Genomic DNA, 27,245 nt, shown 5'->3' with positions numbered 1-27,245 from the left:
GTGTTACGGGGAAACATGTGGAGGCACCTCCATAGGACCAAATTGGACACTGATGTGTTCTCACTTTACCAACAGAGAGCTTAAGGTCTGGTCAGGTTTTTGCTTGACACTTGTGCCCGTTTCGCATCTTACAGAAAAAGTACAAGGAGGAGGCCGAGAAGACCATGTCTCACTACGTGCCGGTTCTGGACACTCCAGAGATGCAGAGAGTGCGCGAGAACCAGAAGAACTTCAGCACTGTAAGTAATGAGGGGGGGGGGGGAGCAATGTCTGTACTGCTAGTCCTGTTCATTTCTGTCCCGCTGACTCACAGGATGTCTCAGTGTTTGTGAGCATGCACTGTTTAGGGCCTGCACAAAACTATTACATTTAATACTTTTGAAATGTGTTGTCTTTCCTGTGTGTCTGTCTTGTTGCTCAGTAAGCACATGTTTTTACTGTTCATGTTTTCTTTGTCTTACCATTTAATTTATCAACTTTAATTTGATTTTTCTCTTCCTTCCCTTTGGAATGCAAGTGAACATTCCATAGTCTTAAGATGCTTTTCTCTAGAATGAATCAAAGTCATGTAGAGGTAGATTGGTAAAAAATAAATAAATAAATAAATGTTGTCGCATAGAACTGAACTACATGACTTGTTTTCTGTTGCGGTGCTATTAAATGTACTGGTCAGAGACAAAAACAGTATGTTTTGTCTCTATAACTCTTTAGCTCAAGAATCATGGTAGTGTGGTACACAAGATATATATATATTCTGTTGAAAATGTCTACTTGTCACATGTTTGTGTCTGAATAATGTGTTGTGCATTTGGACCTCTTCCAGGGCTACTTGAGGAATCATGTTTCCTCTCTTTGTATACCATACTGTGAAACCTTATGAAGCACCTTCTCTTTTGCACATTCACCATTAAATGCAGTAAACATTAAATGCACTATCCTGCAACTCCAATGTGTAACTAAATCTGACCTATGCATCGGAAAGCTTTGATTACTTCAAAGCAAAAAGTACTTGTGAGTCAGTAAAGTAGATGTATGTGAAAGGTGTGTGTTTGATAATGCTACCAAAGGGCTATGGATTATCTAAAGCGCAAGGAGGCAGTGAACCAGCAGGTCTTTAATACACTGAAACAAAATTTAATTACAAGTGTGAAATTAAATTTTAAGTATGAAGTTAAACAGAGGGTGTGTTAAACCATAGGGAGGCACTGAAACAGCAGGTATTGGAAGCACAAGGAGGCACTGAAACTGCAGCTGTTTAAAGTACAAGGAGGTAGCAGGGCTTGGGGAAACCACCCCACACTGACCTCTCCTTCTGGAAGACCTTGAGGACTGTCAGCTCAATGGCAGCTCTTGTGTTCACCTCCTTCCCTAAGACTGATACCCCACTGCCCCACTGATCACACTATAATTTGCAGTCATCAGACTTGTCCCTCTATTTATGCTTTTGTACTGACAACACTCTTTCTGTCCTTCCCTGCATAAAAAAGAGCCCATTAAACTCTTCCTCTGTGTAGGCATGCAGTATAATGCTGATCATCAGGGCAGAGTGTACATTTTTCCCTCTGTCATATTCCCATCTGTAACGCAAACCTTTCAGCAATTTAAAAATTTTTTTTCATTGGTTTGTCGCTCCTCCCATGCCCTGCCACCCTGAGTGTTGTCTCCTTTTTATTCCAGTATATCTACTGTTATAAAATAAACTGAACAGCGGTGGCATGGTGGGAATGCTTCATGCCCACACAGAAGAAGCTTAGACATGCAGAGCGTGTGGGCGTGGCCTGTGCCGTGTCTCACTGCCACTGGGGGTGCTGTGCTTCTGTCCTGTAGGTATTGTATAAGGACATTTCCCTGAAAGGAACGCCCGTGGTGTCCACTCCAGAGCTGGAGCGGGTCAAGCGCACCCAGGAACACATTAGCTCGGTATTCTCCTGAAGAAATGTGCCTGTCTTAGAACCAAGACGTACCCTCATAACCCTCTAACTCCCTCTTCTAGTGGTTTATAAGAGTCATATTAACTTGTTTCCTGCTGTATTTTAATACCACCGGCTGTGATGTGGAGTGCACATCATCACTAACTCGATCCCTCTCCACCTTTCCCTCTTGGTTGGGACATCCCCCTAATTCATCCCTGTCAGGCACTAATACACTCCATCCTCTGCTGAGGCCACCTCGTTTTGGGCCTCCATTGTGGTTCTGCGATATCACCCTGGTAGTCTCTGCTCAGTGTGAGAGACATGGGTGTGGAGACGTCAAGCACCATGTTGCCACTTCGTTCCTCACTGTTTCTGTGTACGTCCTGCTTCCCCCCCACCCACCAGGTGCTGTACTCCGACAGCTTCCGCAAGCAGGTGCAGGGCAAGGCCGCCTTTGTCCTGGACACCCCTGAGATGAGGCGTGTCAAGGAGACCCAGCGCATCATCTCTGGAGTAAGCCGGAATTCTCTAAATCTTTCTGTGTGAGGATGGGAGAGTGGGTGGCTTTGGTTGTGGTTGCGTGAAACAGAGCTGGGCCCATGAACACAGTTTAAATGAAAAGTGTAAGTGATTTCCAGAGACAAATCCAGCAAAGAACTGAAGGATGTAGTATCTGCTCTATCCGTTCTAAGCCTGGACCTGGTTCTGGTTCTGTTCACCAGGTAAAGTACCACCAGGAGTTCCAGAAGAGCAAGGGCAGTTTCACTCCCGTGGTGACGGACCCAGTGACAGAGCGTGTGAAGAAAAACACACAGGACTTCAGCGACATCAGCTACCGTGGAATCCAGAGGCGTGTGGTAGAGATGGAGAGGAGGAGGACCATTGAACACGACCAGGAGACCATCACAGGTCAGCTCACTTGTATGCTGTGACAGAAGCACATTTAGGTGATCCAACTAACAGCAGGGAACAAGACCAAGACTCAGACACACTACTTATCTAATTGAGGTGGCTATGCAAACATACACTTATGTGATACCAACATTGAAGATCTTTTGAGATCATTTCCTTTTTTCTGAAGGAGAGATTAGTAACTCTTCCCTTCTTCTTGTAGAATAAATAAATGATTATCCTCCCTTCCCTGTAGCAAAAATGAGTAAACCCTGCCTCCTTGTAGCATAGATCACTACGTCTTCCCCTCTCCCTGCAACAGAAACTAGTAGCTCCTCCTGTCTCCCTTTACCAGACTTTAATAACACTTTCTTGTGTGCCACAGACCTGCGTGTCTGGCGTACAAACCCTGGCTCTGTCTTTGACTATGACCCAGCTGAGGACAACATCCAGTCCAGGAGTCTCCATATGATGTCAGGTAGGTGGCTGTGCCCCTCAGAGTGGTGCAGCAAGGTCAGTTGTGTGCCAGTCTGGGGAACGAGAATGGTTATGACTGTGTGATGTTACGACACGCACGCCTAACTCCTGGCCCCCCTGTGCTTCCACAGTCCAGGCGCAGCGGCGCAGTAAGGAGCACTCACGCTCCACCAGCGCCATGAGCGCCGGGGACGAGAAGTCCGAGGTCTCCGAGAACGTGGACCATCACCTGTCCCTGTACAGTGAGGGCTTCGCTACCTCCTCCATTGGTAAGTGCAGTGCATCAGCGCAGTGTAGAAAGATCAAACACGCCCCCTTGCCAAATGACCTCCCCCACACACAAGCCCCCATGACCTCCTTCACTCACCCCCAAATCACCTGATCTCTTACATTCACTTTACTTTTATTCTGTCAGTGTGATTAATTTAACATGGGATAGTTACATAACATGCTATAATTGAATGCAGTAGTTGTAAAATAAATCAAACCAGATCCAGTCTTAGACCAAAGAGCACATCATCCATGTTTGTGCATTATACTCTCAAATACTGAAAAAATGACATGGATTTGTGTCATAATGCCAAGCTATCACTCCTCAGCACAGCTACATTTTTACTGGTTCATTCTTCTTTTTTCCCACCCTCCAGGCTACCAGCAGGCCAAGACTGTGGAGCTGCAGCAGAGGTCCTCCTCTGTGGCCACCCAGCAAACTACTGTGTCCTCTGTCCCCTCCCAACCCTCCACCACTGGGGTGAGCCTCTCATAATGATTCTTGCTCTAAGCACTGACCTCAGAGTAGCCTTTTCAGATAATACCTGGGATTATGCTGAGCTACACTGATCATAGATCAGCTGTAGGGGGAAAAAAGTACAAGGAGATGAGTCACATCAACTACGACCACATTTATAAAAACATACTGCACTAAAATTCTTAGTAGGTACATACACATGATAGATATTTACTCGTGATGTGTCATGTTTGTAAAACATGTTGGGATTGAGAGAGCAAATTATTTTGTTACTTCAGCAATCCAGAGGAGAATGTTTAGCTCAGACCAGCACATAAATGGTGCTCCAGAAACTGAGATTTGCCTTCTGATGGCTGAAAGAACAGGGCAGGTCAGCCCACAGTCATCACTAGGGAAATGCAGCACCTAGCCAATGTCAAAGGTCTCGGTCATGGAATCTGTTCTCTTGGGCTACATTCTAGTGCTCGTTTTTCCTGGGCAACACAGATTACTTGCAGATATATTGCTCAGCATGGAACAATAACAACACAGGCTGTAAATAGGACAAAAGGCCTTGTGTTTCAATCTGCAGCTGTTTTAGAAATTTGAATTCTCTTTGTTTTCTCCCTCATTTCAGGCCTACACATGCATGTGATTTTTTAAGAACATAGGAAAGTATAATTATGAGATCAGGCCATTCTTAGCTCCTCCTTTCAATAAAGTAAATCCATTGTTGTGTCATGTTTGGTCTTGATGAATCCCAGGGTCGCTACACTACACTACTGATCCAAACATCTTATTCCCTGAATTTTGTGCATTGTCACGCTCAAAAACCATGCCTTTTTCAGACTTTGAGATGGAGAAAGCTCTTACTGCTGTCTCTCTGCAGTACTGACCACCTCCCTCATCCTGTCTCATCTTTCGCTCTCCATTGCAGAAAACTGTGCGTGCCATGTACGACTACGCTGCCGCAGACAACGACGAGGTGTCTTTCAAGGATGGCGATGTCATTGTGAATGTGCAGTCCATCGACGAGGGCTGGATGTATGGCACCGTGCAGCGCACTGGCAAGACAGGCATGCTGCCGGCCAATTATGTTGAGGCCATCTAAAAGGAAGCCCCGCCCCCCCCCACTACGCCCAGAGCAGGCATCCCACACAGTCATGGAGACAAAAGCTTGCCATGTATTCCCGTCTTGGATAGTTAAATGAGATGGGCTACATAGATTCTTTTAATGGGTAGTGTTAAATATTACAAAGCAATGTAACAGGGCAAAATAGTTGTGATGTAGTGAAATACATCATCATATCTATAAAAAACATTTTGTTTGATGCCTGTTTTTCCCTTCCTCCATGGGGATGGAATGTATGGGGGTGCTGATGAACTTTCTAACCAAATAAATAACCTATTATACATATATTTATATATATACTCTTGTAGATTACACAACCTTTCCTAAACATTGACTATCTAGAAATCTCCTGAAGTGACGCCCATTATTTTGTATATGAAAGGCAGGCACCATATTTACTACCAAGATGAACTAAAATGTGTCAATATTTGAAATCTTTGAACATTCACACACAAGAAGAAATGGTCTTACCTGCTGTACACAAACTTTTCTATGTTTTGAATGAACATGTAAAAAAAAATCTGGCTGAACAAATTGAAAAGAAGGAAAATGTGAAAAAAATGCAGACCTGGAGGAGACAGCAGCTCCTTAGAATCAAACCAGTTTGAAGAGTTAAGAGAAGCCTCTTCCCTCCTTTTGCTGAAGGCTGGCCACTAGTGCATGTGTGTTTGGTTCTTCCAGTTACCTGGGCCTGGGGGTGAAGGAAGCCATGTACCTGAAACAGTAGCTAATAAAACACACTGAGTTTCCGCAGCACAACCGCCTTGTGTGGTGAATCAGTGTTTGCGTTTCCTGCCCATGTGTGCACCATCAGCCTCTCTGGACTAAAACCACTATAACATCCCTAAGCACTAAATCAATTGCAACCTTCCAAAAGACTAAAACCAGAAACCTCACTAAAGATCAAAACCTCTGCATCATTCCCAAGGAGTAATGTCACTGTAACATCCATAAAGACTACAATAACCACAAGTTCCCTGAAAACTAAAAACCACTGCAGCCTCCTCAAAAACTACACTTTACTACAGACCTCCTAAAAATAAAAATACTGCAGCCTCCTTAACAATTAAAACCACTGCAACCTTCATAAAGGCTAAAACCTCTGTAATCTTCATTATGTTTAAGTTCAATGCAGCCTAATCTCGACTCACCCACCCAGATGCAACTTCCCGAATAATGATAATCGCTACCTCACTCCCAGTAGTTCCTTTATTTCGACATGTAAATGTGCATAAAAAGCCAGTCTTTACACTCGTTATGTTACCTATTAATCAGCAAAGGGTTTGCATCTGGAAACACAAAGCGAGTAGACTTCTTGTCCAAGTAACTACTGAAATTAAAACATCCAATTCAGCGGATCCTGCATTCCTCCCAAGCCTAGAGTTCCCCATCTCAGAGCTACAGGGAAGCACTTCATTGTAATCTGCAAATGGTCCTTTGAATTCTTCCCAGAGCAGGATCCAGCACTGTGAAAGCCTTTGATTCAAATGTGTTCCTAATGCCCCCCGTGGTTTGGCTAAATAAGACAGAATGTGCGGCAAAGGGCGGGAGGGCGGCCAGCTGGCAGCACTGTCATGAACAGTCCGTCACCATGATGCACGGTCGCTGGAAACTTTCCATTTCATTGTTACCCAAACGAAATGAAATCAAGGAACACAAAATCTGTAATGCTATACAAAAAGCTCAAATATAAAGGAGAACACACTCTACAGCACACAGCTGAACTGTTTCTGTTATTTGTTGCCTACAGAACCAAGTGTTTTCTAGAAGTTTTTTTTTTTCTGAGACTTCAAGCAGACTGATGAGTTTGTGAGATCATCACATAAATGAGAGGTGAAAGAGGAGATAATCGTCACTCTTTTTGTGTGGAGCAACAGTTAAAATACTGGACCTGGGGGACTGGTGTCCACTGAAATGCTGCTCTTGTACCCCTCAGATTCTTTGCCTCCATTTTTTTTCTTTCAAACCCCAGTTACATACTGTGTAAAATTGTAGTTATGCTGCATAAAATCGCAACGGTGATTTTAGCCATCTCTCATTCCAATATGTTTGTAATATTACAAAGTGGCCACGGTTGCCTACAGACAACCATATAACCTTACAGGACTGTACGTACACAAGCAGAGGCGGAACTATAGGCCACCAGAGGAGGTGCTGTAGGCCAACAGGAGATCAGACTGATGTGGGGGAGGTCATCCCATACCTCTGTCAGTTGCTATCAGAGGTAAAATCCTTTTACACATAAGACATTCCTTTAAACATTAATCTTTGCACCTTTTTTGATACGTCTGTGAAAGAGATTCAAGGAGAAAAGAAGGAGGTACCAATGCACTGAAAGAAATGCAATGGCCTTGTTCAATCAGACATCATTAAATCCTCATGACATTTAGTAGAAATCCCCCCCCCCCCTTTTCAGGACAGATGTGTTTTTTTGCATGGAATGTACGGAATGTGACACATGGAATGTGGCGCCTATGTCACAGATCCTTGAGGAACTGCAAGTGGATGGAGACAGCTGGAGAAACGTCTTGCTTCCTTTATATATCTCCAACAGAACTAAGACATTCCATAAGATGGCGACCAGTTATCGATTTCCAGATCACGGAGAATGTGAGGATGAAGGAATCAAGGAGAGGATGCAATTTAGTGCTTTTGCAATCTAACCTGAGAGATTTGTCAAGAACACGCTAGGCAAACACAACCTCTGACTTCAGTCTATTCTGAACATGTCCCTTGCTGACGTGTATGCACACACACATGCACACGCTCAGGCTGCAACACACATGCAAGCACTCAGCACTGCTAAAGCTCAGTTCCACTCCGTCAAGGCATCTGGAGGGAAATATTAGAATATGAAACTCAGCCATCGCTTAGCTTGTGGGGGTGGGTCTTTTCATATGATCACTTACAGGCTCCTCAGACCCCCCCCCCCCCCCCCCCCCCACACACACACACACTCACTTAACCTCACTTCACCCCACCTCACCAGGGAGTTAAAACTCCAGGCCCATGGGCAGTGTGTTCTGTGGAAAAAAAACAGTGAAACCTGAACTGCTTGGTGGTCTCTATTGCCACGGTTACAAAAATATACAAGATTCCTCCTGAGAGAGGCAAAACAAGCTGAGTGGGACTGTGGGAGAGCAAGACAGAACAAAGGCAAGGGAGAGAAGGAGACGTGAAATGAGAGGCAAGGGTACTGCAAGTCACCCCTTTTCACCCCCCACCTCGAACCCCCACTCAATGGCCTGTTTCCAATCTGCGCCAATGCCCCTAGCAGAGCAGAACCTTTCTCTTACCACACCGAGACCATAGCACAGGCCGGGTAGATTCTCCACAGAGCACTGCCAGTCAGGAGGCTGACACTGTGATGCCTCTGTCAGCTACAATGAATAGGATTCAATCAACATGTATGGACTCATAAATCAAATGCACGTTTTATGTTCTTTATTCTTTTTTCTTCACAAATACAGTTCAGTGATTTCACCAAAATGTATCAAATAAATGGTGTTTTATCTGAGAAAAAACTAGCACTTGCATTTATTTGTTTGTCAGATCTAAGGACAAACCGATCTGTTTCATGATATCTTTCATGCAAAAAAGTACTCACAAAAGAATGTTCATGTCCCTAAACTTTTGGTCATGTCATGACACAGTTGTTTTGTTTTTGGTACAATCAGTTCATGGCAGTAACAACGAAAGCAATATTAAGTTCATGCATGATACACTGTGACTTCTAGCAACAGTGGCTCTGTTCAGTTCCTGTTATTGATTAGACATGTAAATGTCCAGGCACTGTGGCAAGTCCATTAATTAAGTGCCATCTGAAGAGTTAATCCCAAAAGGTCAGTTCCTTGTAGTTAGTGGTCTGGTAATAAACACTGCCCTCCTTCATTCACTTCAGAACAGAACAGCACTTAAGGTTTGTGGTTTATCTTTGAGCTCTCTGGACCAGCCTCATACATCTATTTGACATAAACAGGCAATATTCAGGCTTGAGATACACGAACCTTATGTACTTCCACAGAGTTGCATGCCTCCGTTTACATTTACAAGACAAGGGCAAGTTGCTCAAAATGAGGGTGTGTCGCCATTTTCTGAGATACTCTGACTTCACACTTAAGTCTATTTTCTCTCCACAACCCTTCACAAAGGAAAAGGTAGAACAAGTCATGAGCTGCAGTGGCCATTATGTTTCATAATAACATTATAGGTAACTATACAAACAAAGTCCAGTCAGAATTAACATAGAAAACCAAGTCTATATTTGACATGCATTGAATTTTACATTTGAATCAATTCACTGCTTTTGATGACACTGCATAATTCCTATAATTTTCAATCTACATTGGAGAGATACTCCAATCTATCAATTTAGAACGTTTACTTTGTTTAAACACAGCATAATATTCTCTCTTTCTGAAACCTGGAGGCACAGACTGCAAGACACATTCATTGTGTGTCACTTCTGAGTCAACCAGTGTGAAAAATTTATCTAACTACACTAACATGCTCAATGGCATACATGCATGCACACAGGTACATATGTCCCCTGTCATATGACATTCTAAAAGAACAAATCTCCATGTGCCATGCAGGAACTGCACATTCCTAGGGTTAGTGAACTGAAGGTAATATCTCAGGATTTCTGTGAAAACAATAACTGATTACCTAGCAAACACAAAAGGAAATCATATTATCGCAACACACTGCACTATAACACTTTGAAAGCGGAAACAAGAAATGACAATTTAGTTATTTATTTAACAGACATCCCCTGTGGTGTAAAAGGTAGCTAACTCCAGACAGTGCACAGCACTTTGAAGTAGCTGACACAGAATAGTCAGTAGCTTTGACATATTTGCCTGCTAGGTACATAGTTAGCTAGAGGTGAAGAGAGCAAAACATTATAATACTCTATCTGTGGCAACGGCAAAACACAGTTCACAGATGGTGATGCTGATGCACAAATCATTCCCCAGGCCTCTTTTAGATGGTATGGGTTTGACAACCTGAGTACATCCAGTGCTTTCGACTGGGCAAAGCAGAAATTTATGATGCTGACTCTTTCCTGAAGACTTGAGAGTCACATAAATCTGCATTGCAGGCCTGGTTATGGTAAAAAATAACTAGCTATGTGGTTGCTCCTGCTAGGGTCAACGTTCAGTCAAAGGTTTGGACACACCTGATTAAGATAATGTGTCACATGCATTCAAAGACAAAGTTTTTGATGTAAAGACTTACGCTTAAATACTTGAAATTTGTTTCTTAGACGACTAAGTTGGTGCCTATGAATGATTTTTTTTTTCAAACAAAAAAAAAAAAAGGCTTACACCTTTAAAAAATATTTTGGCTACTTGGCTAAGATAATTTTGATTTATTTTAACACAGCACAAATTCCATTTGCGTTACATCATAGTTTTTATGTCTTTGCTGTTATTCTTGTTAAATAGTAAAAATAAAGAATAAAAGTTGTGTCCAAATGTTTGACTGGTAATACATGTCATGAATTCTCACAACCATGAGTCATAGTCCCCAACAGCAGTGGCAATATTTTATGTGCCTAGTACCTTATCCAGTGGTTCAGCAACACTCTCCTACTTATGTGTCTGTTGTCTCACTATACTGTATCAACACCACGTCCTGCAAGCATTTAAACATTTGCACTTTTATAATTTTCACAATATGGTCCTATAAGAACTAAGTTGTAAGGGGAGGACAGGATTTCCCCCTCTATGAATACAACATCCATATTGTTTATTGCTTTTACTATGTTGTCTGACCACTGTGCTATCTGAATGCTGTGAGGGAAAAGTTTGAACTAAGAATGCGGCAACATTTTTCCTTCTTAGAAATAAAAATATTTAATAGCCTACTGACGTGTTTAATGTGGACCATTACCACTGATTTATTTTCTGGGAATTATCTGTTCAGCTTTCGTAATTAAAGTGAGTGTCTTGCGACTGATTTCTGCAATGAAGACTAAAGACTCTGTTAGAAAATCTATGAGCGACCAGTTCCCAGGGTAAGGTGTGGTTTTCAAGGGCAGTTTATATTCATAGCAAACAAATTTGTACCACCCATTTTAAGAGGTACTCGGGTGCATAAGTTAAGTCTGAGCCCAAAAAATTGTAAAGCGTACAAAAGTGAGGTGGAGGAAAAAACCGCACCACCCTCAGTCTGAATCCGCCCCACAATGAATCACATCAATTAATGTGTAGATTAAACACACCAACAGTTTCCCATATTTCAAGTTTTTGTTTGGATGATTAATTTGTCATTAGTCTGCTTTGTTGAGACATTTTTGCCAATTTTGAAAAGAGCAGGAAATGAAGAGAGAAGCCTGTTATCCACTGCACATATAAATCAACAGATAACCCCTGGCAGAAATATACACACATCACACAATTGTTTACGCCCTGCATATGTCATAATATAGCATATTTACATTTCTACAGAGAAGCACAGTTCATTCACATTTAAAAAAATCATACAGTAAATTTCATGGACATTATTTATAAAGTAATGTTTAAAAGAGAAATACTGCCATATTTGCCATATGTCATTATCATTTTCACTAAGCAACAATATGTGTAACTGATGCTGATATGCCTTTCTGTCAATAATAAGAAATGGAAAGGAAATTCATTTCACAATCAGTTGGATTGGGTATATTTTTAATATACCATATTATTTAAAAAGAGTAGGTTACAAAAGTAAAAACAAAAAAAAAACATTATAAATACAATGTAATAAGGCTGTATGTATCTTTATCAGTTCTAGGTCACATGAACTGACCGATCAGTCATTGGTCAGTTCTGAAAGACTCATGGGATCAGTGCCATTGGTTGGGTCAACAGGTGAGTCTACCGCCAGGTACTCTATCTGAAATCCACCCGCTGTCACCGAGGAGTCTGATAGGAACTTGAGAGTCATGACGTTCCCTGAGTGAGAGATGTTTCAGTTTGACTGAGGCCCACATATGAACGAAGTCTGAGCAATGCTCACTTATGAATTTGCAGCCATTCATTTACTGATACATCACTGGAGTATAAAACACTTCATTCTGAGACAACTATTTCCTGTTAGAGCTCTGCTTCTAACAAATCAGTGCACGATCATCTTATGGTTTAATTCTTCACAATAACGATTGAGTACCAATGTAACAGCTTTCAAAAACAATCATTTTTGATATCCTTATCACATATACAAATACATCTGCCAGACTTCTATACAATAAATTCTTTTGGTTATACCCCAAAGGATATGTACTGTAACTGCTGAGGGGGTGATATATATATATACACTAATTTAGCACATGGGCAGTCAGATGGTGCCAGCAGTATGTCACCACTACTACCATTTTTACAAACTTCATTAGGAAATAAGAGTATGATTAGCTTCATACCTGTGCTGATGAAGTCTTCTGGGAGTTCATAACCACAGAACCTGTAACAGCAGTGAAAATTAATGGTTTAATTAAATTTGCAAATCTGATAATGGTCCAGACTTGAGCTTTTGACTGAATGGACAATTGTAAATGTCGAAGTGGGTCACTTGGTCAATGTAGGGGATCTTAAACATCCAGAACGTGCCGCTACCAAGAGATATAATCCCAGCTGTCAGTTAACATCACACGCACAAGATGAGAGAGTGCCCACCTCCCTGCGAAGCCTGCAATGTCATCGTAGCTGTCGTAAACCTCCAGGTAGTCAGCTAGACAGGAAGTGTCCTCCTCCAAGTCGAACTCCAGGAAGCGCAAGCGGATTTTCTGGCCATAACGCACACGGATGTGCCAATAGCAGATTTGCTCATCCTCATACTCCTCTGGGTAGCCAGGGGACTGGATGACCCGCTGCTGGTCTGTCAGAATACCACCGCACTCTTTAGCTGTGGGGTAGGGGCAGAGATGGGGGACCATCCATAGGAGTGAAATTGTTTTATGGAGTCAAGGAAATGGCACAATCAAACCTCAGACCCACTTACTCATCAGCTGTTTAACCAACTGCTTTTCTGCCTGCGTCTGCATATACACGGTAACAGGGAAAAGGACATCTGTTGACTGATCTGTTAAATTCGGTTGTACCTACAAGAGACCACCTATAAAACGTTACATCATAACTGACTACCTGTAACTTAACTACCTGTAAAGTTACTCTCATTCTGAGCCACCACTCAGAACCAGGGTAGTTACTGAAACGCTTTCAGGTTTTTTTTTTGTCTGCTTGCTTTTCAGTGATTATACTCATTACACTGGTCTTCCCTTCCATCCTATGGGTGTAGTTTCACTGTATAAAGACAGGATGTGACATTAAACTGTTCTGTCTCCTGCATGGAGAAATAACTTCCAGATGTTCTGACCAGAATCAGATAAAAGCAAGAGTCTTTTCCCCAGCGGAGTAAAAATCTATGGTCTCAAATTCATTTTCATTTCATGTTTTACTAGGAAATGTAACCACACAATCTTGGATATTTGAATGTGAGTATTCCCAGGGATAGGATTAATATGGCAATGTTTCTCTCACCTCCTAATTCAGATGCTAATATTTGCACATCTGGATTGACACACTAAACTTCACATCCCACTTGGCACATTACAGCTCCCACATTCTGATTAGCTCATGACAACTCTTATATCCCAATTACCACATTTCACTTCATGCATCCAAATTCACATATTCACACATTACACCTCTGCATCAGATCATAGCTGAATTTAAAAACTGGAAGTTCTCAAGTTATTTGTCTTCATTGCTGTAAGTATGGCTGACAGTACTCTCAGTGCAAAAAAAAAAAAACATTTGATGGAGTTAATATATGTACCACACAATATTACAGTCCTCTGTCATAAAAGTATAGGAGGGATAACAGCAGAATAATTGGTGAAATTTATGTTATACTCCCACCTCTTTCCACTCTGTCCATAATGCAATTAGCTCAAGGGTGCTTTCCACACCCCTCTGGGTTTCAGACAAATCTGGGGCTACTGTCTACTTTCCGTAATGCCAGAGTGAGAGACGCCACACACAAAACCCATTCCCAGATGGCTTTATGGCAGGATTCAGTGTAACTACCCAGCTTGGAAACCCATCCTGTGTCTTGACCAAACCCTATAAAATTTTCACAAGCTGTTTATCAGGGTGTTTAAAAGAATAATATTGTTTTTGTGTGCCTTTCAGGTTTTCAGACATAAAAATGTACTGTAAATTTCCACTTTTAAGTAACACAGATGAATCAATGTGGTGTCCCCCATGTCTGAATAGTGTCTGGGTTAGTGTCCATCTGCACCGTGGAGTGGGTGGGAATGCTGTAGTCAGAGCTATGTTACTCATGGCTAATCATCTCACCATTAGGAAGCCACCATGATGACATGTCCCCACACCCAGAGAGACCCACTGCTCACTGTCGTCTGACTCCTTGCCCAGGAACGCATCCCTACATGTGTCATACTTAGCTCACTACTCACCATTGGGGTTGTAGCAATAGGCGTCCCACCTCTCGCTCTTGTTCAGCCTGTAGCCGTAGTCGACGATGCCCACCTTTCCAAAGCCACAGTTTGCGCCAGCTTTCACAATAGGGTAGCCAACTCTCCCTCGGTCAAACCAACCAGCCGCGCATATGTGGAGGCCTGAGATGAGAGGAAGGAGGGGGGCATTTAATGTGTTCCACATTTTATTCAGTTAGACCCCCTTTCTCAAGTTAGTTTCTCAGCATACATATTTTAAGGCCTCACTTACAACATGCATGGTGGCATTACACACTCACCCTATAGAGTTACACATCATTAGTTTCAATTTCCACAAATCTGATAATCTGTGCGGAAAATTATGTTATTTTTGGTCTCAGTGTAACAGGGGTGTTTCAAAGACCAACCATTACAATTATGAGCAATACTGTCTGTATTGGGAAGGGTGAAGCACAAAGACCTCCAATCTGTCTCTGACTTGTGTTATAATTTGGAAACCACAGCCAGGAGAGAGGAAGTAAAACCAGACCTCCAAGCACAAGTGCCAGGGAATGTGTGTGTGTGTGTGTGTGTGTGTGTGTGTGTTGGGGGGTGGCGGTTGAGGCCAACAGCCAATGACATCATTCATTGATGCAATCAAACCCCACAAATGTACTTTAAAGTATGACTAGACCTCTTTCTACAATACTGGTAGCGTCTGTGCATTCCAGCTTGGAGAAAACCCTTTGGAACACGGACAATCATTCAAGGCACTTTTCTGACAAATGACAAGGAAACAAAAATACCCTTTCTGGCCCTTACTTTACCAGCCTGATATTATTATACTCTGTTCTGGGCAGAGCTGTATGCTCACAATGAATGGATGAGTTTTTGGCTGGAACACACAGACCTCACAGGCACCTCGAATTAACTCACGCTGCAGGAGTTACACACCAGGATCCCTAGCACACCCTCTGTTTTTTAGAGGTGAGAGGAGGAGGGTACAGACCTATTTGGCGGGCCGCCTCCAGCTGCTCGTAGGTCGCCAGTTTCCCCCCCTCGAACTTGCACACAGCTTTGGCCTCCATGTAGGTCAGCTGGTACCTCCCCTTGCGGGATTCCCGGTGGTACACTCCAGCCGCTTGTTCTGTTCCAAGAGAGGCTTTCATCATCATCCCTGTCACTATCAAAGCGCTGCCGCCGTTAGACCGGCTTCCTGGAGTCTGTTTCATTTCCCAAAGAGGGAGCGCAGTAGGGCAGCCAGACTGCATGAAACAAGATGAATGTTCTGTAAGGTGACGTTGGCCACAGGCAGAGAAAACATGCCTCCAGCATGATAGTGAGGCTGATATTAAAGGAACCGCTGCTTTGTGAAACAGGAACATTCATTGCCTGAAAATGGCTAAAGACTGGGCAGGCATTTGGCAGATTGCAGTAGTTACAATCTTGTACTTTTCTCACAGTCTTGTGCTACTCTATGTGGGGTGCCCCTTGCATCTTGTTTTAACAACTTGTTTGACTTTGCAAACATTGAAGGCCAAATTAAAGCAGCGGATTACCTAATCTTTGCACTTAATGACACTTTCCCTTCTTGGTGGAAAAGAACAATATGTAAAGGTCACATGGTACAGTAAACATGCTACTTATGGATTCCAGATGTGTGCTGCAGGCATGTTTTGCCCATTAAGTGTATCAGACAACCTTTTAAATCCATTAACATGGTTTATGGCTCAGGCAATTTTATTTCAACTCCACTGGATGGTATGAACTTACAATGTCAGAGTCTCATGTTTTAACATTGTTGTGACAGCGGTTGAACTCAGGAAAGTCCTGGCTAGAACACAATGTTCCCACAACCCACCTACAATTGCTGAATGAATGTTAAAGGGCACCTTGATCTGTTCTCTGAAACGGACTGGAAACGGTCCACAAGTATTTTGAAAACAAGCCTAAAGGAACATGTTCACTAGGAAACATCAAGCTCTCACCAGGTCAATATCTTATTCAATGCTGATTTATAAATGCTCAGTGTGTCCGATAAAATACATTCCCTGAGTTTTCTTCTCATGGAACCAACCACCCTGGGTTTATCTGGAGTTGGTCAGATTGGTTGTGTGCCTCCTCTTGATGACAAACAGCTGGCAGGTCTTATTCTTTCCCCATATTGCTTTATACAAACTGATCAGTGTCTACACACAGTGCAATCTGTACACACAGCTGCATAGTCACACATAGTCCACTGTCTGTACACAGGTAACTTGGTCTTTACACAGAGATGAGTGTCTCCATACACCCTTAGTCTCTTAGCCTATCCCTTCCCCTGTCTTCTGTAGTCCTCTGGTTGTCCTGCACTTCAAAGGGACTGCTACCCAATATTATCCAATGTTACAAATATGTTGTGTGAATGCTTTTTAACCAAAGTTATTTCCCACTCTCATTAACATGGCATATTGTGCTACCTTCTTAGACAAATAGCATGTTTAAGTTTGTAGGTAGCTGATATTTAAAAGCGAAGGAAACAGACCCGATGCTTTAATAAGCACATGTGATAAATAGTCTGACGCTGTGGATACGATTGTTTCCACTTTTTTTTTTTTGATTAAAACAGAAATTTCAATTCAGAGAGATTCAGCTGAAACTACTCTCTAGCATTCTACATTCTACAGTTGTTTCCACTAAGCCTACCTGAATATCACATTGACAATCGGTTTGGTCTGCTTTCAACAAAGATTTGAATATATAAACGAACTGTTCGTTTAATTTGTGTTGAGAATAGCGCCTAATTGTGATTTCACATATTGGCTTTACTCGTATCTGTGTTAAAAAAAAACAAGACTATACTGCCACAGCTACTGTCAGGAACTGTAAGCGACATCTTAGATGATGTATCATTTCATTTTATTATCATTTTTGTTTTTGCGGTTGCTTTTTTGACATAATTTGTGCAATTCAATTAACGTAGGGAATTACTGTTGTCACGTTTAAAAAGTAGAAGGCTAAACAGAATAAGTAAGTTTGACGTGTATTCAAGACAGGTAAAAAGCTAAGTGCTTACCCAGCCATATGGAGTTGTGCAGTATCCCGTTCTTGAAGCCCCACGCCCGAACCTCCTGCAGTACGAAGCAGGCGGCCCAGATGAGACCCAACAGTCGCATCCCCTCAGTTTCGCGGCGTGTGAAAAGGGAACTCCGCTGCCACTGCTTGCGCGCTATCGGAGGTCCATCTGGCGTCCAGACTTTTATAGCCGGGTTGGCTGCACCCGGACTCCGTGAGGTCACCGACTTTCCTCAAACCGAGTAACTTCCTGCATAGTCAATTTCTGGAACACGGAGCGAAAGAGAAAACATGTGTCGAGACCCCCCTCGAAGAGCAACGCTGATGATTATTGCAAATTAAATTTCCTGGAATCATGGAGGTCCAATAAAGTCACTAAAGGTGTTCTGCCATAGTATTCCTCAGTTTTACTCTATTTCGCAGCTTTATCTTCTTGTTTTGTTTGCGTCATTGCTGTCACCCACATCCTCCCTACTAAGCACTTATTATACTTTCCCTTAAACCATTTTCATTAGATATTTGAATCTTACAACGAACATTGGAAGTTGATTATACGCATTCGAGGTCACACAAAGACATGTAATAATTAAATGGATGCACATGCATCCTTTAAGCTCCCAAAGCATACCAATTTAAAAATACAAAAAAGTAAGGATTATATGTCATGAAATCGAAATTGCGTAAACGAGCACTGGGGATATAGTGTAAATAAGCCACAAATACTCATGTTAGTTGTGGTAATGTTTCACCGTAAAATTAGATTATGTTTCCCCTTAAGCTATCAGAACATGAGTCACTATTGTTCTCAAAGCATTTATTGTACTCAGTTCGCTGGTCTGTTCTGTCTGGCTTGGATCTTTTCGATTACTGTAAGTTTTACAGCATGGTTTTTCCCAAGAATGCCTGACTCAATGAATACAGGGAAATAAGCCAAAGTAGAAATAAAGAGGAACACGGATGTCAGCACGTCATAGCATCATTTCAAACAGATACCTCCACTGGTCTGGCAAGGATTGCAATCCACCACGGCTTTCAGGGTATTAGGCTATGAATTTCCAAAGCCATTTCATAAATAAAACATGATTATCGTTAGCAGCTAAAGCTCGGATTCAACTAAAACTTGGCTTTAACTTCCCCAGTGTAAATTAATTAATGCGTTGAGCACAATTTAATTCATGTGGGTGATCGATGAAGTCCTGTTAAGCATGTCAGTGAAGAATTAAAGTACACTAACACTAGTTTTTTTTCAACGGACAAACGTTGATTGAATCTCATCCTTAACGCCAATAATCGTAAACTTAAAATGGGCCGTCATTGGATACTAGATGGCATGCTGAAAATGGACTAGCAAAGGTGTCAGCACCATTCGCAACGTTTACCTATTCAGAGGGACAATGTCTTTCTGGCAAGGATGGCGAGGAGTACGCAAACACATGGGAAACATAAGAAAGTAGTTCCGCTGCAGTATGGTCAGATGATAAATAGTTGGCTTGTTGCTAGAGTAATTGCGTTTCCACTATACTGTACATTATAATTCCTTGTTCTTTTGTGTCAGCACCTCCAAGAAAGGAGGTGAACGATGAACCTACTTAAAACTTGCTTTGCCTATGGTACTACAATTGCCGGTAATACTCTGGGTTAAATTATTTTTGAGCGGAAGCAGAAAATACATGATTTTATCTTTGAGTACATCCATAAACTGCCAAGGAGACCAATGTACCAGTACACCGCCTATAGACAGACAACGAAAAGACGATGAACTGAAACTACACACTTCTGCTACTGTGGCCAGTCTCAGCCAATGAGGGTAGCGAGACGGAAGAAATTTTAATCCTCACTGAGGACTCGTAAATGGCAAGTAATGCTGAAAGGAAAAACTGAGAAATTTTATTTTCAATCCTTTTAACCAAACACAAAGTTTGCCAGTTGCCATACATCTTGATCCTTGCCATTCCACCCCAAAATGACTAAGGTGTCACACAGCTCAAAACCCATCCATCTGATCATGAAAAAAATGAATCCATCTGTGGCAGGAAACTAATAAGAGCATTCAGCATACTCCACTGCAGTCTCCACTACCCTATTCCAATGTGGGGCCTTATACAGGATCCTCCCTACTTGCAATACATTTTTTCCCACTCCTAGTCTATCTTATCAGAGATTGTATTTAGTGTATCTCTGAGGGCAGTTCAATGGATCATTTTTATAGGTAGGCTGTCAAGTCTCTCCTTTAAAACTAAAGCCATAACTTCTCATTTTACCAAACTGTAAAAGGTAACCTTTCATGTCATCATTGCTAATAACATTTGGCACAGTACTTAACAATGGTTTGTGTGTTTGAAATCACTAGACTTAACAGATCTTACCCCCAAATGTGCCTACAAATGTTTATGCACTTACCTATCTTCTCTCTTTCACATCAGTAAATTGTCATAATCTAATCTCAACAAGACAAGACAGAGAGACAGACAGGCACGAGGATTCCTTAGTTATGTCTTTTTTTGGACAGGGTGATGACTGTTTAATTAACCCAACACAAATGATACAATTGCAGGGGAGAAGAGGATAAAGGAGCTTTTGTTCACAGCTGTTCTTTTACTGTGCTGCAGTTGCTACAGCTGTTTTAATGACATCACTTCCTGTGATGGGCAGACGCCAGGAGGAAGGTGGTACCCTAGTTTGGAGAGGAAACTCTCAGTCAGTGCCTAAGACATATATTGAACAATTAGTCACACACTGCTTCTCTCCTTTTCTCCACTTCCAGGAGGCAGGGCATCTCTGTTGAACAGGGTGCCCCTTTGCATATAACATGAAGTCACTAAAGCTCAGCTGCTGGATTTTCCTTCCACAAAAACCTTCTAGTGAGCAACACACCACAAATAGCAAACTTCCCCCTCTCATCTACAGGGCTGAATAGAAGAGTATTATCTAAATGCATAGGTACAACCAATCCTTTTACAATGCATTAATAGTAGTGAGTGTAACTGAGTTACTAACATATGGTTAGTATGATACCACGATGTAAAAACTGACACGATATAGTGTTATAATTGTTTTTTTTTACGTTGACACTGAGTTTGTATTTTAGCAATTCAATTAGCATGCTATAGGTTTTTGTCATCATTGTCAATTATATGGAAGTGACAGTAATAGTGAAGTACTGATCCCATTGCTCAAATAGGAAGCATAATCAGAGGATGGTGTTTAAAGTACCACTTTATGATATTTATGGTACCACGATGCATACCTATTGAAGTATTTAAGCAAGGGCTGGTTATTTTGTTAATTCATTTTGTTATTTCAGGAAGGGGATAGTGTTCACCTTTCACTTCAAAACGGTGTTAGATATTCATGTTTTATTGTATCATATATATTTTTAAAATGTAAGGATCCTCTGGATCATAAGTTAATTTCATTATACAACTTTGATAATAGTGGAGTCCAATCACTTGCCTTGTGCTGCATTGGGAAGAAGTTAGTTATCATTCTGGAATTGTGTGTATCTGTCTGGACCAGCCAGTATTTAATAAGTTTCATCTGTCATTGAATACAGGTGTGTAGGTGGTGAGAAGGAGCCTCACCTTTTAGCAGTTTGGCTGGTTTGTTCATTAGTTTGCTGACTTGTTTTTAAACTGAATGATTCGACCCTTTTTGTAAATTTTAATCCTTCTGTTTTTGTGAGCAGCATCGGCCAGCTTCTTCAGACATTGTAAGCACTCCTGGGACCTCAACATTCATTTGGGCTTTCCTTTTATTGTAGTTTAAAAGTTTTTGATTCTGAAAGAAACTCCAGCTGATGTCTGATCCTATCTCTGTATTAGTAAGACGAGGGCAGGTGGGCTCCTGGATCAACTTTATGCAGAGGTACTGGGATTTTGGTGAAGTCCAGTATTACAGGGTGTGCAGTAGATTTAGACCAGCCCTGTCTAGCAAGATCAGGTGGAAGAAGTTGATTTTCTCTTTGTCTCTATTTCTTTGTTGGTCAAAGAGAGCACAGTTATGTCTGTTTGCTGTGTGTTAGTCCTCCCCGAGGATACAGTACATCATACGCTTACAGACATCGTTTTTAGGAGTTTGGCTCCCCTCTGTGGCAACAGAGGGGAAACGTCTAAGGGAGGGAAGTTTGAGAAACAAGCTCGTAAGCGTTCTCACTCCCTGAGACTCAAGACAATCCTGAGAAAGTGAAATCTATTCATTACAGTACATTACACTAATCAGTTAAGAGGGCAGCATCTTGGCTTATCACTGTACCCTAATACCACATAATGGAGCTAATCAGTCTTTGCTTCTGAGGATGATTTGCGTTTGTAAAATCCAGAAATCCAGGCAACTGAACTGGTGTTTGAGGTCTTTTGTCCCTCCCATGTCATTTAAAAGCCACCAGTAGGCAACTTTATTTGGCAGCTTCTCAACTACTTCCAAAGTGGATAGTCATAACCTACTATTTACTGTAAACATGAGCTAAGTGTTCTCTGTTGTACTTCTTTAGTCTCCCTATTGTGTCTGGGGCATGTTATGGGTATGGGTATATATTATGTCCCCGCTATGGAGTTGATAGGTGTGGTGTAATGTGACTTTATCAGAGTCTAGAGACACTGAGATGCAAGTTCTGTTTTGCTTATTTTGTCTTGTCACAGCTGTGCTGTGAAACGTATGTACATTATTTTCTGAGACACTTAAGTTACACTTCATGTGTTCCAAACTTCTGATGCAATAATTTGTTCTTTATGGGTGCAAGTTACAAATGAAGATAACCTATGTGTATCATGGAACTGCTTTTGGTATCCAGCTCTAAATAGGTTTCTGACACTCATGTCCACATTGGCATTTGTGAATAGTGCACATTCATAGCCTACTATATGCTTTAAATGATTGTTGAAACAGATTTGCATTTCATTTGTGTATTGTTGTACTGGGTAGCCAATACAGATTAAAATTTTTTCAGAGGTAATTTCAGAGACAGTAAAGACTAGGTTAGTTTTGATTTTATCAGCGTGTCATAAAGCAATGGCTAAATAATTTCTGGTCTTGGCTTGTCAAATAGCTTATGAAAATGAAGTGCTTTAAAGTTTAGATCAGCATCATATCGCTGAGGTTATTGAAGGCTGAAGATGATTTGATAACAACACTGCTCATATTGTGATCAGAATTTTAATGCACTCGATGCTCATGCTCTCATTAAAATGGCTGTAACAAGACTACCATAAAATTACCATTCCAAAGATGCCAGTCACTGTGTTGTAAATATTAATTTTATGATTATCAGAGAGTTATTAACAGATGGAGCAATGCAATATGTTATCCTGATGGCTGTCGCTCCTTCTGCACTCAATACCATTTCAGATTCTCCCACATGCGCACTCCTATCATGCCCCAGTTTTATACAAAACTGTATAAAACGTTAACATCAATAAGATCCAATATCAGGATTTAGTCAGACAACTGAGAAGTTTGTATATATATATCAAGGCTTTCCTTGAATTCTTTGAAGGATTACCCTTGATGCTGTCACAATGATCCCAAATAATCAGCTTTAAAAGGTGTATCAGGTTCTTCTCCGAAAAACTGAAACCCAGGGAAAATAGGTCAAATTTTAAAAATGTGGTTGCGTGTGCATTTGAGAAGCAGTCTTGTTAAACCTACATTTCCATAGGTTTTTATTTTGTGCTGTCACTTCAATCAGCACGAGTCACAATAAAACATTACGTTTGGAATATTATTTGAATGATAATTGGAATATTATTATAATGCGAAAGCACTACCCCTTCCAATAATATTTTCAGAACCTGATGAAAAAGATGTGCGCATATTCCACTTCATCATATTTTGAACCCTCAGTAATTGTGAGAACGTGTGTGCTGTCTAGGAGATGGAGGGTGATTGCATAAATCAGGGGACTGAGGGCAGTGTTACAGCAGGTGGTGCAATCAGGATCAGTCTCTAATCACCTGCAAACACTTCACCCCTCCCCCCTTGCTCTCATACTCTCACGAGACTCCAGGATTCAAACTGCCTTTTTTTTTTTTTTTTTTAGCTCAACAGAAGGTAACCTGTGTTGACAAGGCATTAACATATTCAAAGGGGTTATGTAGTTTGCTGAGTGTTGGTGAAATGACCAGTGTTTTCCATACTTTCATACAAATGACATACAGTAACTGGTAATGTCTCGTGGAAAACAAGAGCAGAGGTGCAGGGGCAGCACACATACAGAGAGAAAGAGTGAGAGAGACACGAAGGAGAGAGGGAGAGAGCTTATAAACCTGTCCACATCTCTAATCAGGACAATACCTTGTTAACCGGATAAAGGCAGCAAGCCACCGTTTCAGTCCTATGGTAGCTACGGCTGCCTTCGCGCTGACATATCTGATGCATCACCATCTTACATGATTAAAATAGGATACCGCTGCGGAAACAACAAACATTTTAAACCCCTGCATGACTGCAGCATGACTTAAGTTAGAAAACGTTAGTTCTTCCCATGTGTTTCATGCTTTAGAAGAGCATGTTATAAACTGTTAAAAAAACTTGAGATTTCTGTCTTCTTGTGATATCATATTCAGAAATTATTTGCTCCTAATATTCCTAAGCAGGTAGAGCATTAAAAATGGCTGTTTTATTATTATGTTGTGGCATCAGGTGCACTTTTTTTTTTTTTTGGCTCACACCACAATGCAATCAGACAGCAAGAGACAGCTTCCCTTCCAGATAAGGATATAACATAGAACTGCTGACTGGAAGAGGAGAAAGAGACAAAAACCATGACAAGGTATTTGAATTAGAGAGAGATGTTGTTGTCTGTTGGTTTAATGCAGTCAAGATGGGGAGACCAGCAGTTTGCATTCATTGGGGCTAACACTTTTGTTCACACTTTTTGTTTTCATCAGGAAGCTGGTAGAGAGGGCTTCTTTGGGGGCCCATGACACCCATAGTGCTAGGTCATTTTGTTATGCTGTTGTGTTTCTCACAAGATGGTATTTTGGAGATACAGCTATTCCCTTTACAGCCTTTTAAATCAAATTGATTCGAGCCAGGGGTAGCTAGGTTGTAACAAAGTGCATATAGACATCTGAGTGCAGTGTGATGGAATTGTAAAAAGTATACAACAGACTATTAATAAAATGTTAGAGCACAGCACTGCTGAAACAATCCCTGTCAGACCATCAGTCCACTGACATGTCCCTATTGGAAAATTAAAGTATTGACAAAAACTCTGCTCCCCCTATCCGATCAATAGCACTGAAGATCAACCTGGAAACCTTCTGGGAAAAATGCCAAATGCTCTTGATGTCAAGTTCTCTTCTCTGAAAACAGATCTGTCCCTATCAAGAGGGATTATGGTTTCACACGGCCAAGTACAAACAAGACCAAATGCACAAACACTCTGAGTAGTGGTGACATGAAATGCACAAATGCATCTAGCACTCCAACATACCGAATGCAAAAGCATGAGTATTGCGACACGCCTGGTGTTCCTATGAAACTCGGCACACTCCGAGTGCTCAATGTGCATAATGTTGTGACTCGCCAACAGTTCCAAAAAGGCATTCATTTGTAATTGGAAATTATACCTCTCATCTGCTGTGGGAATCTACTGGGTCTGGTGGTAGTCACACTTGTCTGTCAAACAGCAGCATACCCACAGATTTATGAGATGTACACAAATTCAGCTGCTCAAACTCAAAATGTGGTACATAGTACAGTTTCAAATGTAAGGTCTATAAAACTGTGGTGAAGGAGAAGATACATCCACCATCGCCTCATTGCAGTAACTACCCGAGCCTAGCCATTTATGTGTGTGAGGTAAAAAGCTGATATCAGAGTGGATTCTCATGCAGTTAATTAAGGCTGTCAGCTGACTATGTCCATTGGCATTAGTTGATTAATGTATGGATTTATTGGTTAACTTTCAGATGACTTTCACAGTGATCAATCTGCACATCTAATCAATGCCTGGTTGAATATATTGTATACTTCACTGTCATGTTGGATTCACAACTCATATGTCACCCACAGAGAAATTTAAATACATGTCCTGTGTGGACCTCTGCAAAAGGAAAATTCTATAACAAATATTTGAAAATCATTCAAAGGAGTTTAACCCACTTGGTGAATCTATTCTTGCTACAGTTCTTCTCTGAAATCTGCCAATGACTTATGACTGGACATAGACTTTGACATTGCCAGCCTTAATACTGTTAATGTTTTTGATAAGACATAAATTACAACATGCTTTATATTAACTTAAAGTTGGTGAAGAGAAACCAAAAACACTAAAATCTTACTAATCCTTAAATGCACCCAAGTAGAACTACATGAATTATTTGTCTATGCAACAATTAAACTTAGCTACAGCACAATATAACCCCCAACAATATATTATGCATGAACCCATTTGAAATATTTAATACACACAGTGGGAACAGAATGACGTTCTTCCCACGTTACAGTTGCAGCTTGTTTCAACAACTTAGTCACTGATCAATAGGAAGATGCCAAAAAATTTGTGTAGAACATAATAATGAAACATTAACCCAGTAAAACAGTGGAGGAAACTCAAATATGTTGTCTAACAGCATCCCTCATGGTGAACTCAAAGAAACCAGTGACAAATTCCTTCAGTTCATGAAGAGTAGCTATATAAAACGAGAAATCGATCTGAAACACAACCACTCTGGTTCTGCTCTCATGCGTAATGACTGTATACCACAGTGCCACATTGCTTTCCGCCTGCCTCCCATCCCTCATTCTAACAATCTGTTATTACAACCTTGTTGATACAAGGGATCAGTATATATATATATCTGCCATTAACCTGTGACTAACTGGTGTAGTCTCAATAGGAAGTACCAGAGCAGTCTGTCAGCTGATAGGAAGTAAAGGAAAGAACAGCAGAGATCACCGAGTGTGAAGCAGAGGGGAAAGTTTATTATGTAGTGTCAACTAAACCGTGTGATGGGCAAAGGGAGGTGCAGACAATCCCAGATAGGACATGCTTCCTCTGGCAACAGGACACGCCCATCAACATAAGAGACTCTGACCAAGGAGCAGACCTTGGCCCCAACAATGTCATCCACTACTCTGCAATTACAAAGGGTTTGAGATATTTGAAATAGGTAGAACTATACAGCTTATATATAATAAATAAAACCAATACAGACATTGCAAAAATATATGTATTTATACAAGTTTATCTTTTTTTACTTTAAGAAAAATTCCCAACTCCATTTACAAATGCAGAGAAAGATTTCTTCTTGTCCAATGTAAAGAGATAGTGCGGTCAGCTGACTGGATGTACCATGCAGGCAGAAGCAGTGACCTCCCTGGAGTCCAGAGGGTGCGGAGTTGAGTCCAGTGGGAGGGGGGGTGGAGAGGGGGCAGAGCTGCAGAGGATTTGGCATGCAAGTCCCGACAGCACATTTTACCAAAACCTCACAGGAGTGTAGTATCAAACAAACATTAAGCTCTTATTCCAAATAAAACAGCCTACAAAACACAAAGCTATCTTTACAATGTGTACTTTTGTATATTTATCAAATCAAAAATACTTTCATGTGCATCCCTTTTGAGATTGCTCACATTAAAACGGAAGAGAGAAAGGGGAAAAACGGA

General features: G+C 41.2%; 2 protein-coding genes across 9 annotated transcripts in view; one reads left to right on the top strand and one right to left on the bottom strand.

The window, feature by feature from the left end:
* The window catches only part of LOC118785974 (nebulin-like), a 67,193-nt gene extending 61,297 nt beyond the window's left edge, over positions 1-5,896 (top strand). For 7 of the 8 annotated variants that reach the window (XM_036540947.1, XM_036540946.1, XM_036540945.1 and 4 more), the window contains 8 exons: positions 135-239; positions 1,828-1,920; positions 2,319-2,426; positions 2,636-2,822; positions 3,190-3,282; positions 3,413-3,550; positions 3,929-4,032; positions 4,946-5,896. In XM_036540947.1, the coding sequence (XP_036396840.1) occupies positions 135-239; positions 1,828-1,920; positions 2,319-2,426; positions 2,636-2,822; positions 3,190-3,282; positions 3,413-3,550; positions 3,929-4,032; positions 4,946-5,119 (1,002 nt within the window). In that variant the 3' untranslated portion in view covers positions 5,120-5,896. The remainder of the gene's footprint in view (positions 1-134; positions 240-1,827; positions 1,921-2,318; positions 2,427-2,635; positions 2,823-3,189; positions 3,283-3,412; positions 3,551-3,928; positions 4,033-4,945) is intronic. The other variant, XM_036540949.1, reaches the window with a different exon arrangement.
* Positions 5,897-11,900: 6,004 nt separating this feature from the next.
* LOC118786274 (tumor necrosis factor-inducible gene 6 protein-like) lies at positions 11,901-17,777 on the bottom strand. Its single transcript, XM_036541405.1, has 6 exons — positions 17,638-17,777; positions 15,592-15,729; positions 14,604-14,765; positions 12,799-13,027; positions 12,546-12,586; positions 11,901-12,081 (listed from the first exon to the last, which is right to left on the bottom strand). The coding sequence occupies exons 1-6, from the start codon at positions 17,735-17,737 to the stop codon at positions 11,939-11,941; spliced, it is 813 nt and encodes a 270-aa protein (XP_036397298.1). The 5' UTR covers positions 17,738-17,777; the 3' UTR covers positions 11,901-11,938.
* Positions 17,778-27,245: the final 9,468 nt, after the last annotated feature.

Source organism: Megalops cyprinoides, chromosome 11 (assembly GCF_013368585.1).
Source record: "Megalops cyprinoides isolate fMegCyp1 chromosome 11, fMegCyp1.pri, whole genome shotgun sequence".
Classification (NCBI taxonomy): domain Eukaryota; kingdom Metazoa; phylum Chordata; class Actinopteri; order Elopiformes; family Megalopidae; genus Megalops; species Megalops cyprinoides.
The sequence above is the reverse complement of the archived record's forward strand: the minus strand, read 5'-3'. Positions and strand labels throughout refer to the sequence as shown.